Raw genomic sequence first — 15,347 nt, 5'->3', positions numbered from 1 at the left:
CCGCTCTAATTCACCCCAAAGGTATTCTGTCGGCTTGTGGTCAGGACTCTGTGCGGGATAGTCAAGTGCGTCCACACCAAACTCGTTGATTCATATCTTTATGGACCTTGCTTTGTGTATCGGTGTGTGGTCATGTTGGAACAGAAAGTGGCATCCCTAAACTGTTCCCACAAAGTTGGGAACACGCAATTGTCCAAAATATCTTGGTATACTGAAGCATTAAGAGTTCCTTTCCCTGGAACTAAGGGGCCAAGCCCAACTCCTGAAAAACAGCTCCACACAATAATCCTCCAGAAATACACGACCTACCAATTTATGGCTGAGTTTCTGTCATTCCCAGTCACTTTTACTTTGTTATAGATCCACTACCACTGACTGGAATATTTAGCAGTGAGAACATTTTACAAGTAGATTTGTTGAACAAGTGGCATGCTATCACGGTCCCATGGTGGGACTGTTGAGAGTGACCCATTCTGTCACAAATGTTTGTTGAAGCAGTCTGCATGCCTAGGTGCTTGATTTTATGCACCTGTGACTAGTGCTGGGCGATATGACGATATATATATATATATATATATATATATATATCTCAATCATGTGGACGATAGAAAAGTGTCTATTGTGCCATTTGTCTTCTATCGTTTCTATTGTTTCTAACCTAATTTTATAAATTATTACATAAAATATACCATTAACCCCTTAAAACTGGTCGGAGCGGGCACGCTCTGTTTTGCCTAACTATTTTTAAATCCCTGTAGAACTGGAACCACGTAAGCTAGCGCAATAATTTTTTTGCATATGAAACCGGAGGAGTTGTACTTACATCTTATGCCATCAGCTTGTCCTAGGTCACGGTTTCCTTCCACATATAGCTTTGCAAAAACTGCATAAAAAGCACTTGCAGCAACAAAAACATAATATTCCAGAAACACGCTTTGCCGATCCAATCAGCTGTTCGTAACACTTCCTACGTTGGAATATAGGTCAGCGCGAACTATCGCATGTCCGCCATTACCTGCCCGAAACCAGAAGTGACGTCATTTTCGCAGAAAATGTAATTTTTTACCTTCAGGGCCTTATAAGCCTATGCTGGTGTTTTTAAAAGTTATGTTTGACTTTATGCTTTTCTGTATCGTTTCTGGGATGCTTAGAACTAAAATTACACTGTTGGAAATAGTTTATTTTGATGCAGATGCTGTTTCTTTGCAGCAAGTTGGGAAAAGAAAATCTATAGCCAGCCGAAGATACAGCAGTCTTTCACACAAGGCCCTTATGAGAAAACGTCCCAGCACCATAAACAAATCACAGGAGCCATCTCGCATTACATTTGTAAAGGCATGGCCCCTGTTTACGTAGTTGAGAAGGACAGCTTTCGTGACCTTGTCAAAGTCCTTCATCCGAGGTACGTAAGCACTTCAGTAAAGTCGAGTTGCCTCGCTTATATGACGCATGCCGGGCCAAAGTAGAGAAGGATGTTTGCAGTGTCGTGCATTATGCCTTGATGACTGACCTACGGACGAGCAGAGATACGCAGCCCTACATGAGCGTAACCATTTCATTAACAAAGACTGCACCCTCTGCGCTCGCTGTTTACAGACTGCGTACTTTCCAGATGACCACAGGTCAGGTGGTATATCGTGATATATATCGTTATCGTGATATAAAATAATTCATATCATGATAAATATTTTTTCCATATCGCCCAGCACTACCTGTGACTACTCCCTTTTACCCATCCTGAACGAGTCTGTCCCTCTGTAGAGGCCAAAAGGGCCATGTCAGGCCTCAACTGTCTCCATGTTAACACCACATCACTAAGCCCTATGGGGAGAAGTTTAATGCATGGCTTCTGTGACAGATTTTCCGTACCTGTCACCTTCTGTCTCCCTTCCACTCCATTTTCTTCTCTTTCTCCACCTCCTCTCTTCTGTCCCGCTTCCTGCCCTCTCTGGTTCCCCCCGCGGAGGAGCGGAACCGACAGACAGCAGGCCTAATTGAGATGTGTGCAGTTGGGTCACTCTCCCATGGCTCTCCCCTCCCATCAAAACGAGAATTGAATTAGCCGGCCCGATGGCTCCATCAGCATGAGATGTAAAAGCTACTGGTTGGAGACAATCAGACATGGAAGTTCTAAATTGCAGGAGAGACTTTGAATTGGGGTAGACTGAGTGTGGCGATGAGCTATGGGAGGGAGACAGATGTTACAGTTAATGGGATTTTGGGTTCGGGGTTAGAAGAATATATTTTCTGACAGTCATCTTAAGATGTCTTTCTGATCGTGTTATTCAAAGTGACCCCGTATGTATTTTAACATGAGTTTAAATCTGAAGACATTGATAAAATAAAAAAACTGTACTCCTAACTACATTACTGGTTCAAGTTCCACTGTGTGTGAGGTAGAGGCACATCACAGACCTCCCCTTTCCCCAGGTTCAACTTTAAAATAATCTGTCATGTCAAAAAAAACCCTGGTGCATCTCTAAGTTTATGTGTTTTCCTGCTTCCTTCTTGTTCTCTGCAGTTAATCATGGGCTTGGGCACCCAGGGGGCAGAGAAGAAGAGCGCAGCATCCATCGCCTGCTTCCTGGCAGCTAATGGAGCAGACTTGACCATTCGTAACAAAAAGGGCCAGTCCCCTCTAGACCTGTGTCCGGACCCCAGCCTCTGCAAGGCTTTGGCCAAATGCCACAAAGAAAAGAGCAGGTAAATGTTCTCATCTGACATTTTGCCGAATTGGATGTGAAGATCGATGCCACTCATGACTAAACAGTGAATATGAAGCTGGAGCCAGGAGGTGCCGGGCCGAGCTCAGCATAAAAAAACAAGCGTGGACAATCTGCATAAAAGCTTAGGTGAAACGGTTTCACAGAACATTATGTACCAGGCTGTTCCTTGGCTAGCTGCTTCATGGAGTCTCAGGAATTCAACACACAACCAACCTTAAAGCTGGAAAGTTAGCATGCTTATGATGCCTTTTCGTCCATCAACAAGATTACACAAAAATTACCAAACTGAATATCATGAGACTGAGCAGACGTGTGGAGCATAGGGGACAGGAAAAAAACTTGAAATTCTGGTGCTTTCATTGAGTTTTTTTAAAACCTCAGATGCAATCATTTTTTATAAACTGTGGAGAGAGGGGAAAAAAATCAAATGCATATTTAGCAAAAAGAATAAAGTATTTCCAATAGCACAATCAGAGTTCTAAGTATCCCAGGAACTTGTAATTAGAGAGGCACAGAGTCAGACATCTCCTTTCAATAGCACCCGAGGAGCTGTGATAGGCCTTGGAGGAGGGGAAAACACTACAATTCCCGGGAAGATGACATCAGTTGCTGAACATAAAAACATGTCAAAATACATGCTGACAACGTGATGACGTATATTCCAACGTAGGAAGTGCTGTGAACAGCTGATCATATCCGTAGCGCGTCTGTGTCTGGGCTATAATGTTTTTGTTGTTGTATGCGCTTTTTACATGATATCTGTAAACCCATTAGTGAAAGGAAGCAGCGGTCTGGGACACATTGAATGGCATTAATTCTAGGTATGCACTAAAGGGTTAAAGATATAAAGGAAGAGATAACATTTTGGTACAGTCATGTTCTATTTTGTTCTTTTGATTTCATTTCCTCATCTTTCGTTTTCTCCGGCCTCTCGCTTGTAATCGTTTCTCTCTCTCGCTCACACACTCTCTTCTGTTCCAGCGGCCAGGTGGGCACCCGCAGCCCGTCTCTGAACAGCAACATCGAGTCACTGGAGGAGTGTATGGTGTGTTCAGACATGAAGAGAGACACTCTTTTTGGGCCCTGCGGACACATCGCCACCTGCTCCCTCTGCTCGCCTCGTGTCAAGAAGTGTCTCATCTGCAAAGAACAAGTGCAGTCGAGAACTAAGGTATCAAGAAGCACAGCTGCTACTTGACACAGACAGGAGTGAGGATTATTTAATTTTTCTTGTGTTTGTCCGTCCACAGATCGAGGAGTGTGTAGTCTGCTCCGATAAAAAGGCAGCGGTGTTATTCCAGCCCTGTGGCCACATGTGCGCTTGTGAGAGTAAGTTAACTTCACCTTTCAGCATCATTTTGCCTCTTTTGGCTTCTGTGTGAGTATTAAAGAAAATATAGATTTTTTTTTCTTGCACTGATGATCTTCTTCATCTTTCCTCCAGACTGTGCCAGCCTCATGAAGAAGTGCGTACAGTGCCGGGCTGTGGTGGAACGCCGCACCCCCTTCGTACTTTGCTGTGGAGGGAAAGGTATGGAGGATGATGCCGCTGATGATGATGATGATGATGATGATGATGATGATGACCTTAGTGAGTGAATTTTCCACACGTTTCCTTTTAATCCACCCCCTTTCTTCAAAGATTTTTCTTTTTCTTTTCTCATTTCTTTACTTTTTCCAAATAATCTGCTTTACTTTTATATTTTGCTTTGTTGCTGCTTAGCTTTTGCAGTTTGTTTATGTTTGCGTCATTATATCTCAAATCATCGTGGCCGTTCTGCTCGAGCATCCCTGAATCGCCTAAAAAGTTTATGGTCCAAAGTCTGGACATATATAATGATTGCTGGGAAATTTTTGCTACATATATCAAATACGTTTTAAGATATATTACAAATGAAAATCTCACCACCATTTCTTACCATAAAAATTATATATACAATAAAATGTGTAATTTGCATCAAGAAATGTTCAGAATTTTTCAGCATAAAATATGGCAAAAAAAGATTAAAGCTGTCCTACAAACTTCCATGTTTGTGCACACTTTAAGAAAAATATTGATAGTACAGAAATAATACAATACAATGTACCTGCATGTCGTGTTAATGCAAAACCACACATGCAAAAAATTAAGAAAAGTGTTGTTGTCATTCAGTTTTCTTGCACGAGTCAGCAAATATGATGTACTGTACCACAAAAACAAACAAACGATCCAAAATCATCATCATATATATCCAGAATTCAATCAAGGCACATTAAGGCAAATCAGAGGTGGCTGAGCAGAAAAAGTTATAAATATGTTATGATTTGAGGTGGAATGATCATCACTGTCATGTTTTCTTTGTATTTTTTCATCCATAGAGACTCATTTAAAAAAAATATATATATATATATATATAAATAAAATTGTTACGCTTGCTTTCCAAACTGAATTCTACATCTAAATCTGTCATAATGTAATCATTAGAACCAATTGGCTCGCACCATTTGTAGTAGCCTCCACTTAGAGTTTAGCTCGAGTGGACGGCAGCCATGTCTGAAATCAGCACACAGATCTTCAGAGCAGAGAAGATTTCATTTCAAATCCCAATCTTTTAATGTAGAACCCTAGAAGCCATCTCCAGATTGACTTTTACTGAATAACGTAATAATGTCAGAGCACACAGATAACCTTATTAATGTTCCTTTGGCCTCCAAAAGTTTGACTAATCACATTCACATAGAATGGATGAACTCATTTGTAAGCGTATCGCAGAAATGACCTGCAGCTCCTCCTATGATGCATGCATATAATACCCACATGAATCCACATTATAAGATCTCCCCCATTTCTGAAAAGAAATATGGAGCAGTTATGAAACTGTGCGGTGTTTTCAAAAACATTTTTCCAGCTGCAAAAGAGCCAGTTTCGATTTATTTTACCTAAAATATTGTGATGACAAGATGCACAAGTTATTTTATTTTTGGTTGCATTCACGATTCATCTTTCTGTTCTGCGGTGCATATCACTAGTGATTTCTTCTGTTTTTGTTTTAATTTGAGTTTAACAGTGGCACTGTAGCAAGTACGCAACTTTCATGTTTATACACATACATCTTATTTTTTTTAATTTCTCCATTTGTCAGCAAGTCGTACTTACCAGACGTGCAAAAGTGAATGCAGACCCAAGCAGTGACACATACACTCATGCAAGGGGCAGCATTGAATGCTTTTATTTTCCCCCTTTCCCCAGTAACCCTGCTTGTTGCTTCCTGTTTTAAAAGCAAATCTAGTGTGCAAAATATACCTGGCACTTGAAGCATTTTGACGCCATTCTTCTTTAATTTGGTGCATGGGTTTCATGTTGTACCTCTAACCCAGGCAATAGTCACCTGTAAGCAAAAAAGGGGAAAAAACACGTGCGACTTTAAGCAACCAGTAGAAGAAACGCTGTTTCCCGTTCTTTCCCTGATCACTGTTTCCAACTTGCTAGTTTTGCTTCTCAGATTCTTTCTCTGAACCTCTCATAGAGGCTATAGTGAGTAGTCTTGGTCATCAGGCCAGCCGCTGAGCTGGTGAGGGCAGCTCCTGCTATAACAATGTGACTGGTTATTCCCAGCAGGGAGCTCTAACAGTATGGCAGGGGGATCCCAGGATCTTCTCCAGCCCAACAATCTGGCACTAAGTTGGTGTAAGTATACCTCCATGATCCCCTCCCTTAAGAGAGCCTTGTTTATAGAGAACCTCCTGCAAACCTACACCCCCCACCCGAAGGTGCTGCCCTGGCCCCTCTCCCCCTCCCCTTAACCCCCTTTCCTCCGTTTCTCTTTCAGTGTGATGATATATATACGTACGATGCACATCCCAGGAGTCACACTGGTGCTCGCCGTGTTCTGGCAGATGTTTGGACAGCGAGAATAAGTCTCAGGAGGGCATCAGTCCAGAAAATTTGTGTCGAGCACTTAAATAATCCGTTCAGGAAGTTTCACACACGTTTCATTATATACGAGCGAGCAAGCGAGCGCTGCATGATCATTTGTCCCGTGCCAGTTTATATTCCAGATAATTGCAAAGTGTGCTTTTCAGAAATCAAATGTAAAAGCAAGTTAGCGCGGACTGCCAGAGCCCGAGCTCATTTGCCAACAGTAAACTTCAGCGCGCATGTGTTTGTGATCCTTCTCCATTTTCCAGAACCCATGTTTTAAAACGTACTCGAGCACCCAGCTCGTTTCAGAGCGGTAATGTTGTTGTGGCTGCACTCACTTTTATTGGCAATATAGTTTAAGAGGTCAAATCTGAGGTATTGCCACTGGTGCTAATCTTTTGGCTGATAAGTGCAGTTTGTTTTATTCTCACCATCTGTTTGCGTTTTTTTTTTTTTTTTTTTAATGTCCAAACAGCCAGCGGAAACATCCCAGCCCTGCAGAAAGACAAGGCGAACACCAACGTCAACGCTGACGTGCAGAAGCTACAACAACAGCTCCAAGACATCAAGGAACAGGTAAGGTCACTAACCAGGTGTGGCTCGTGAACTAAAGCGGAAGAATAAAATGCAGTTGAACTGCAAAACAATAACCATTGCTGTAAAATTCTTAGGGATCAAATGCACGCCGGCACCATAAAGTTATTGTCCAGGGCTCGGCTCGGTAGTAATACTGACATGTTAAATGTGGAAAGGGTTTTACTACGACTGTTGCTTACTTGTGTGCAGACCATGTGTCCGGTGTGCCTGGACCGGCTGAAGAACATGATCTTCATGTGCGGCCACGGAACCTGCCAGCTGTGCGGGGATCGAATGAGCGAGTGTCCCATCTGCCGCAAGGCCATTGAACGCCGCATACTCCTCTACTAGACCCGCCGACGAACTCTCTTTGCTTCTCTTAAAGCCCATGCTGAACACGCTCGCCATGCGGCAACCACACCTGCTGCTGCTGCTGCCTCCATCCTCACAGCCACCCGCGTCAGCCAGGCACATCTAATTCTGTCCCACAAACGCTTTCTCAGTGGGTCGATTGCGTTCAGGTGGAATTCCTGTTACAAAACAAGGAAAATCGATGAATTGACTGAAGTTAATTGTGCTGTCCTGTCGCCGTCAGTGCAGCCAGAAAGAAAGACGCCTGTTTCAGAGACTTCATCCTTTTCCCTCCCACCCCCCATCTCCCTTTTTTGTGTTGTTTCCATTTATTCTCTCAACATTTCAAACAGTTGTCCCGTCTCGAGTCTGAAGTTCAGAATCAGAGTTTTGGATGTGATCACTTTGGGGGGTATCAGCTGAGTGAGAAGCGTGGAGGCGACGAAGGCGGCCTGTTACCGTTTGATATAAAGTTCTCATTCATCTGTTTGCAGTCCAGTGCCCACTGCAGGCAGATTTTATTGTATTTGTAAACCTTTTTTCAAGTGTATTTGTATTGGAAGCTCCTTCGTTTATCACGACAGTATGGCAGTATGGTTGCAGCTTTGGCTATTGCAACGCTCTGCTCACCGACTGTCCCTGCTCTTAAAAACCAAATGTTGGCAGTTTTTGCACTACAAAAAGCAGGGTTTAAATACTCCGGCCCCCACCCCGCGCTGACTCCAGGGGGAACCCTTGGAGCTCAGTGACAAAACGCAGATATAGTAGTGTAACTGCCAGGTAGCGTGCTACACCCCGTACTTTGTTTACTGAGCTGAGTAACGACAGCAGTGTTGCAGCACCCTATCGGCTGCAGATTTAAGAACTGCCGTGTAGGGATTCAAGACAAACACAACTCTTTTGACTTCTGTCCACTGACACCCCCCCACCTCTCTTGTTGTAATTGTTTGTTCCACACACAAACTCACATGAGGCAAACATTTCTGTAACAGGAGAATCTTGTCGCAAGTTAGTGTTAAAGTGTTTTGAGACTTGTTGGTATTGTCTAACAAACAAAAAATATATGTATATATAAATATATACAGTTTACTGAATTGCTAATTTATCGGTGATGACATCGTGCCATTTGCTTCCAAAAAACAAAACAAAACTTGTGAACGAACGTTGGGGGGGTAAGGTGCTCTTTGTGTTACTATTTTTTTAATTTAAGCGTATTTCCTTTTCTCAAAGTCTACCTAGTACAATCTATTACAACACTAAGATGAAAATATAGAGTAAATTATTTTGTATCGCTGCCCAAACAATAGGACTTGTAGGTGTCACTGCCTTCCTACGATGTAGCCTCAAAGTCTCTCAAACATTCTGCTCCAATCTTTGTGTTTTCCCCCATTTTTTTGACAGTAGCTTTCTAGAAATCATCAGTAGAAGCTTTTTATTTTTTTGTGGCAGTTTTAAGGCAAACCTGTTCGTTTGCAAAACAAAACAAAAAAAACCTTTTTTGACATAAAGTGTCTGTTTTTTGTGTTGTTATTTGAGAGGAAAGATAAACTTGCCTTACCTCTTTTAAAAAGCAGTTGCCCGTGCGGCGACTCAGCAAAGCGACTAACTAACTGCTTGGGAATTTGCAACCACATGCAAGCTAAATTTTTTTGCCTTTTAAGCAACTTTAGTACAGTTTTGTTTCTTTCCTGGTCACGACTCTATAAGCTAGAAGCACTAATACGCTTTATGGTAGTATTTTTTGTTATGGTTGTGTTTGAACAAAAAGCCCATTTGTTCTTTATTTTCAGTACCTGTAACTGTCCTTGTTAGACCTGTAGACGGTAGTATTTTCTTTGGCATGAATGTTTGACATATGCAGTACGACCTGTGTCAATAAAAGAAAACGTTCAGTCTGTATTGCGAATAAGTGCTTTTAAAAAAAAAAAAACAACAAAAACAACCATATAGCTGAAATAAAGGCCTCCGTGAACCAAGAGACATTAAAGTCTCTGTTTGTTTTTAGATTCTCCTGAAATTTTAATGAGCTTTTCTTATGTTTGTTTTTGTTTTAAAGTTGAGCTCACATGTTAGGGTCCTATAGGCGAGAAAATTAGCATTTTGTTGCTTTTCTCCTGCTGTGCAGTGTCTGCCCTCGCAGAGGAGACGGGTGGCCCAGAAGGGAGGCGAGAGGTAATTGAAAATGCTAACACCTCATAATGACTCAGCACCAGCGTGTGATAAGTCAGCTATGCTAATCAGAAAGAGACAGAAAAGCGCAAGAGTGGGGTGCGGCGCGGTGGGTTTAGGGAGTTTAGAGTGATGCATCTTCTCCGCTGAGCAGTGCGACAGCAGGGCATCTCCTGAGCAGTGAGAAATTATGACCAAAGGCCATTTATGTTCTAGCTCATTGACTAGTCCATTCATAACCTGGACGTCTTTGAGCTTGTCTCACATGCAGCAGCAGTATACAGCTGCTCAGAGCGAGACATCCATCATGCTGTCACCCTCTCACTCAGTGAACACTGTACAGGAGGCTCTGACAACTTTTTCATACCATCTTGGACTTTTTGCACGAGGCCCTTACAGATGCTGTAAAGTCTCTTGGCAAGTCTGTGATGCTTGGTTATTTATATGCAAGCACTAGTCTTTAAAACAGTAGAAGACCATATGGTTGACCAGCTACATTGTTATACAGAGTCGCTAGCCTAAATCTAATTTAAACTACGTGTCAGTGGGATAAAAGCGACATACTTTCTTTTATGGATGGATAAAAGTGGTGTGGTTGACACAAATCTGTGGAGGCTTGTTTCCACCACTGGGAGTGGATATCTACGAGTCAAAATTTTTACCTACTAACTCAAACTTCTGATAAAATAACTTCAGTGGCGGGAATGTGCTTCCATAAAGTCGTTTCTGGTTAAAAAGGCTAAAGCTGGAAATTTCCTAGCAGTAGCAGGTCATAGGCTTGACTACCAGTACACATTTACACACACACAGAGGGCAACAAGTTACTTATTTTTCTGAGACTAGTAAGAAACTGAACTGTTTGACTGATCTCAGCCTCATCTGGGGTCAGCTGTGAAGCCGTACCTTATTGCCCAACGATGTTGCAGACATCATTGCTTCTCTGGAAATGTCTTTCACAAGAGTGACTTTGGTTTGGGATATTCAACCATGACATGTGAGTGTAATGTTCGCCTCATAAAGCCATAAATCATTTGAATACCATTACAAAACTGGCTGGTGGAGCCAGACTACTCTGTGTATATCACTCTTGACTGACTGCAGACCCCGCTGCCATGCTGACTGACAGTCGGGGTGCCGGAGACGCTGCTATCTCTCGCCTTGCCGCTGCCTGATCCTGGGGAGCATCCCTGACCACCTCACCCACCAGTTTCAGCTGCTTGAAGACTCCAGTGTTTGCTGACGAGGCTGCGGGGGCCTGTTACTCCCACACCGGGGGGTCAGCTAATCCACTCGCTGCCCCGCGGAGTGTGAGTGATGGTGGCCCAGCACGGGCAGGCTTGAGTGAGCAGCAGATAGATATGAAACAAACCCCCGGAGAGCGGACCGGGGCGACCACGATCAGGAAAATGTCTGCTACCCCGCTGCTGTGATCACTGAGAAGGGTCAGTGACATCCATCTGTCGGAGGACTGAGCGTGCCGCAGGGGGGAGGAAGGTGTATGGCTCCCCACCCCCTCAGGCTTCGCCCTTGGCACTGGCTCTGAAGTTATGACCCGACAGACAGAAATAAATGCACTCCACACACATCTAACGTGGAGTGAAGTTCCTCACAGGGCTTGCACATGCAGAGCTCAGAGCACATCACAAGGTGGCAGTACACCCAGCGACTAAACACTACTGGTCTCTGCTGTCATGAAGGGCCTTGTATTTGTGGACAGCAACACAGTCTGTTTTGGTTTTAGACACCATTTTTCCTCATCCTGCCGCTCCAAAACGACCGCACCAGTTTAAATTTACGACTGCATGCAGAACATGACGAGCTGTGATCCCACGGGTCCTCTGCTAACTGAGCAAAAACGTACCCCTGGACCCAGAGGTAACACGCAATGAAAACAAGTTTACTTATTGCACATGAAATGCATTTTTTCTGAGTTATCTGTATCGACTGGTGAGTTTTGTTTAGTTTTTTTTTTAAAAAGAAGGTAAACTTGGTGTGGGTTTAGACCTCAAGCCATTTCTTAGTGTAAACAGCATTGGAGAACTTCAGACTTCAAAAGCTTAACGTTTTCTGAGCTTCAGAAATCAATTGCTCCATGACTCCAGTCGGGCCACACAGAAAGACGGTGAAAATGCTTTCATACATCTTGCTGTGGCCCGGTTGGGCTTTTCCTGCCATGTTGGAAGCATTGATCTCTGACTGTCTGAAGGTCCTCTCTCTCTCTTTCTCTCTCATGTCATGCAGTTCAGAAGTCTGGCTGAATTTATTGTCTCAGTTTATGGTCGGGCTGAGCAAAGTGCAATCTGGTTGTCTGGACAAACTCTTCGAGGACCAGAGAAGAAGGGAGGGACGTGACAAAGGGGGCCTGGATTTGTACATTGCTGCATTTTGGGATCACTTTTTTTTTTTTTTTGTAAACGAATTTAACACAGTAAATTGTTGACAGACATGAGCAGTTTTATTTTTAACCACTGGCACAATAAAGATAAAATGTCTTCATGTTTGTCAGTTTATAGTTGTTTTTTAAAGAAATTAATTAAAGTCATTCGAATGGCGCAATATGATACAATCCTTCACGTGTTTTCATGTGTTTATATGGTGACGGTGGTGGTGGGGGGTGTACCTGCAAGCTCCACCTTAGACAGTAAAGCCATAAACTCAGTTATCCTCTACCTCAGATCCTTCTTCAAAACATATAGGCCCCCGACTTGCTGATTGCTTTATTGATATCGATCTGGGCAAAGTGTCGAACCACTTGTTCATCTCGGTCAGAAGTGGTTAATCGGTATTTATCCAATGGGAGGAGATGGGGGAGGTCGACACAAACAACGTCTGAATGAAACCGAGTCCTGTAGGTATAAGGGCATAAGGGAGCAGGAGGCTCAGTGCCAGTTTATCAGGTACTCTGTATTAACGCAGAAGACCTGAAACACGTGTCCACAGTGAGCCGTCACAAATACATCCATAAAAATAACCAGGCGAGCTTTAAAACGCCAATCATTAATCCATGCAGTGGACTGCACAGACATGTAGTTTACTGAAAATGTCAAATGTCTATGACAGAACATGGAAAATAGTAAATGTAGTGAAAAAAATGCAACAATCTATAGAAATCTCATCATAAAACGACTGCTGTCAGGACATAATCACTTAAGAAATGAAGCTTTACGACCCTTTTAAGCAACACAAGTCAATACAAGTGAGCTCAATATAATCCAGTATACTAAAAATGAAATGACATACAGCCGTAATAGCAGTCGCTGTAAATGATAACAGTAGATTACAGGGAACAAGTCAATAGTAGCTTTTCATTTAAATGTTATTGGGCTCTCCAATTTGCTTCCCTCTGTCTTTCACACCTTTCCTTTCTTAACCTTGGACTGTAAGTAATCATGAGCAACTGTATTCAAATGGTTTGCCGCCGAGGGATTATTCATGCCCATTCCTAATCTTAATTTGATGTAACATTAGAGAATTTGCCTATACTAGCACAAGTGTGGAAAAGTATGCTGCTATATCACATCCTTATGTGAATTAATTACAGTTTATTAGGCGTGGAGGTGCTGCACATTCACAGCTGCAAGCTGAGCACTCAGAACGACATAAATACTCATTAATGGCAGTTGACATTGCATCAGCTGCAAATGCTTTGTCCAGGCGTTGCATATCATCGCAGTAACATTTGATGCCTTGCTAGCTGAAAAATATTAATGCGAGGCTTTAAACTCTGTAAAAATTTAGCAAACGTCCTGCGGCTTTTGACCTATTGGTCGTAGCCCACTCTTGTGCCGTCCTTATCATCGCAGCACGATTGGAAACTGGAGCCGTCGAGCCACATTTACAGTGCAAATGTTATCGTTCCAGTGACACTTTAAACAGTCTTTATCAATATATAGTCATTCAAGGTTTATGAGCTTTGATAAAATGCCACTAGCGAGCAGGGTCATTACGCTGTGTAGCTACAAGGTGTCATTTCAGATTACAATTATTATTATTTTTTTCTGCAGAACATCTGGAACGAGCTGATGCTCAAGAGTTTAAGATAAATACTCGGTGGGTCTAGAGAGCAAAAGATATTGATTTCCCCCCCTCAGGAAGAGCAGCGTGAGGGCAAACTACGGTGTGAGTTTGGCAGAACCTTATCGGCCTATTATCTTTAAAACAGTGGGTTATCATAATTGCTTACTTAATAATTCTATAAAGCCGTGGCGCTGCAACCTTTGCCTGGGCAGTAAACTGTCAAGTGCTCAGATTGAAAAGATTCATGATGAGGTTAGAAAAGCTGCAAAGATTAACAGGCCTAGAATTTCAAATCAAGTAAAAATGGGTCAAAGTACATCCAGAATTTGTGATTACATTGATTTACTAAGGCACACGCACGGCTAAACCTTTCAAAGAGGCATTATGTTCACATTTTAAGCTACTTCAATTAATCATTAAACACTACAAGTATCAAATCAGGGCAGCTAGTAACCAGCTCCAACACTGTGGGTGTCTTTAGATGTGATTAGTTTCATGGCATTACAAGCGCGCTGAACAATGGGGTAGCCGTACTTCATCAACAAGCGCAGATCTCAACACACTGTGAACCCTCAGCTAAGCAAACAAGGCGGCGTTGGTGTCGCTGTCCTCCGCACGCTGCCAGGTGAGGCTTGGGGATGGTGAGGTGAGGTGGGGGGGAGATCAGCATTCAAAGCCACAGTTTCTAATCATTGTAAAACCAGATAGAGACAACAAAGAAACTCCCCAGAAGCCAGACTTTACTGAATTCCCCCAACTAATGCCTCTTTTTTTCTTTCTTACGTTCTCTTTTCATTACTGGAAAACAGGGGCTTCTATTGAGACAGCAAATGCTACAATGTACATCTGACAGGTGCTCGCTTCTGCCGAGCAGGCAGTAACCTTGGAGGGAGTAGACAGGAATGTAGCAGCCCTATCTGAGCTCAGAGGGAAATGCTGACTGCAAAGACCTTTTTTTTTTTTTGTTGTTCTGAGAGAAAAATCAATATTCCAGAGTCCATCACATGGCCAGGCAATTTGGTGCTTTTTTTCTCTCTCTCTCTCCAGGTGGCTTCCAACTATGTGAAACAAGCTCAGAGTGACCCCTGGAAAAATAGTTAATGGCTAACTTCTTTATCTTTGTTTTACAGCCAAGGGTTGTACCTCCAAATCAATACGTGATACACAAATATCTCAGGGCTCCGCGTTCTGGACGGGGAGCGATGACGAGGGCCTGAGAGTTAGCCAGCTTTACACCACCTGCCAGAGGAGAATGATCTGATGTGGAAGGCCAGAAGCTTCTGGTAGAGTCAGCGTGAAAAGCATGTGGTCAGACTGTGTTAGTCAGATTCAAACTATGCATTGCTGCTTTTAAATCGGTGTTAATACTGGTCTTTTAATGAAGGGAGATATCTGCAGCTTGAAGTTTTTCCCCATCAAACTGAATGTCGCGTCAGATAAAAAAAAGCTCAGTTAAGAAACAGACGGTTGATTTTACACATTAGTTAAACTGGATTGGATGAAAAAATTAAGGGGAGAACAAAAGCTGTATCGCTTAATGGGCTTAAGAGGTGCTGGTAATCATCTCAGTCTTCTCCCATAATCCACTGCGGGAAAATCTTTCAAGA

General features: G+C 42.8%; 1 protein-coding gene and 1 long non-coding RNA gene across 11 annotated transcripts in view; one reads left to right on the top strand and one right to left on the bottom strand.

Moving 5' to 3' along the window:
- mib1 (MIB E3 ubiquitin protein ligase 1) overlaps positions 1-9,532 on the top strand; it is a 60,271-nt gene extending 50,739 nt beyond the window's left edge. For 2 of the 6 annotated variants that reach the window (XM_082513716.1, XM_082513714.1), the window contains 7 exons: positions 2,522-2,703; positions 3,708-3,897; positions 3,977-4,055; positions 4,171-4,317; positions 6,322-6,393; positions 7,103-7,203; positions 7,414-9,532. In XM_082513716.1, the coding sequence (XP_082369842.1) occupies positions 2,522-2,703; positions 3,708-3,897; positions 3,977-4,055; positions 4,171-4,317; positions 6,322-6,393; positions 7,103-7,203; positions 7,414-7,554 (912 nt within the window). In that variant the 3' untranslated portion in view covers positions 7,555-9,532. The remainder of the gene's footprint in view (positions 1-2,521; positions 2,704-3,707; positions 3,898-3,976; positions 4,056-4,170; positions 4,318-6,321; positions 6,394-7,102; positions 7,204-7,413) is intronic. The other 4 variants (XM_082513718.1, XM_082513717.1, XM_082513715.1 and 1 more) reach the window with 4 other exon arrangements.
- The window catches only part of LOC309694026, a 50,806-nt gene continuing 39,783 nt past the window's right edge, over positions 4,325-15,347 (bottom strand). For all 5 annotated transcript variants that reach the window (XR_014272772.1, XR_014272773.1, XR_014272774.1 and 2 more), the window contains one exon: positions 4,325-6,094. This is a non-coding gene — a long non-coding RNA (uncharacterized lncRNA). The remainder of the gene's footprint in view (positions 6,095-15,347) is intronic.

Source organism: Aulonocara stuartgranti (genome assembly GCF_965226115.1).
Source record: "Aulonocara stuartgranti genome assembly, chromosome: 18".
NCBI lineage: Eukaryota > Metazoa > Chordata > Actinopteri > Cichliformes > Cichlidae > Aulonocara > Aulonocara stuartgranti.
The sequence above is the reverse complement of the archived record's forward strand: the minus strand, read 5'-3'. Positions and strand labels throughout refer to the sequence as shown.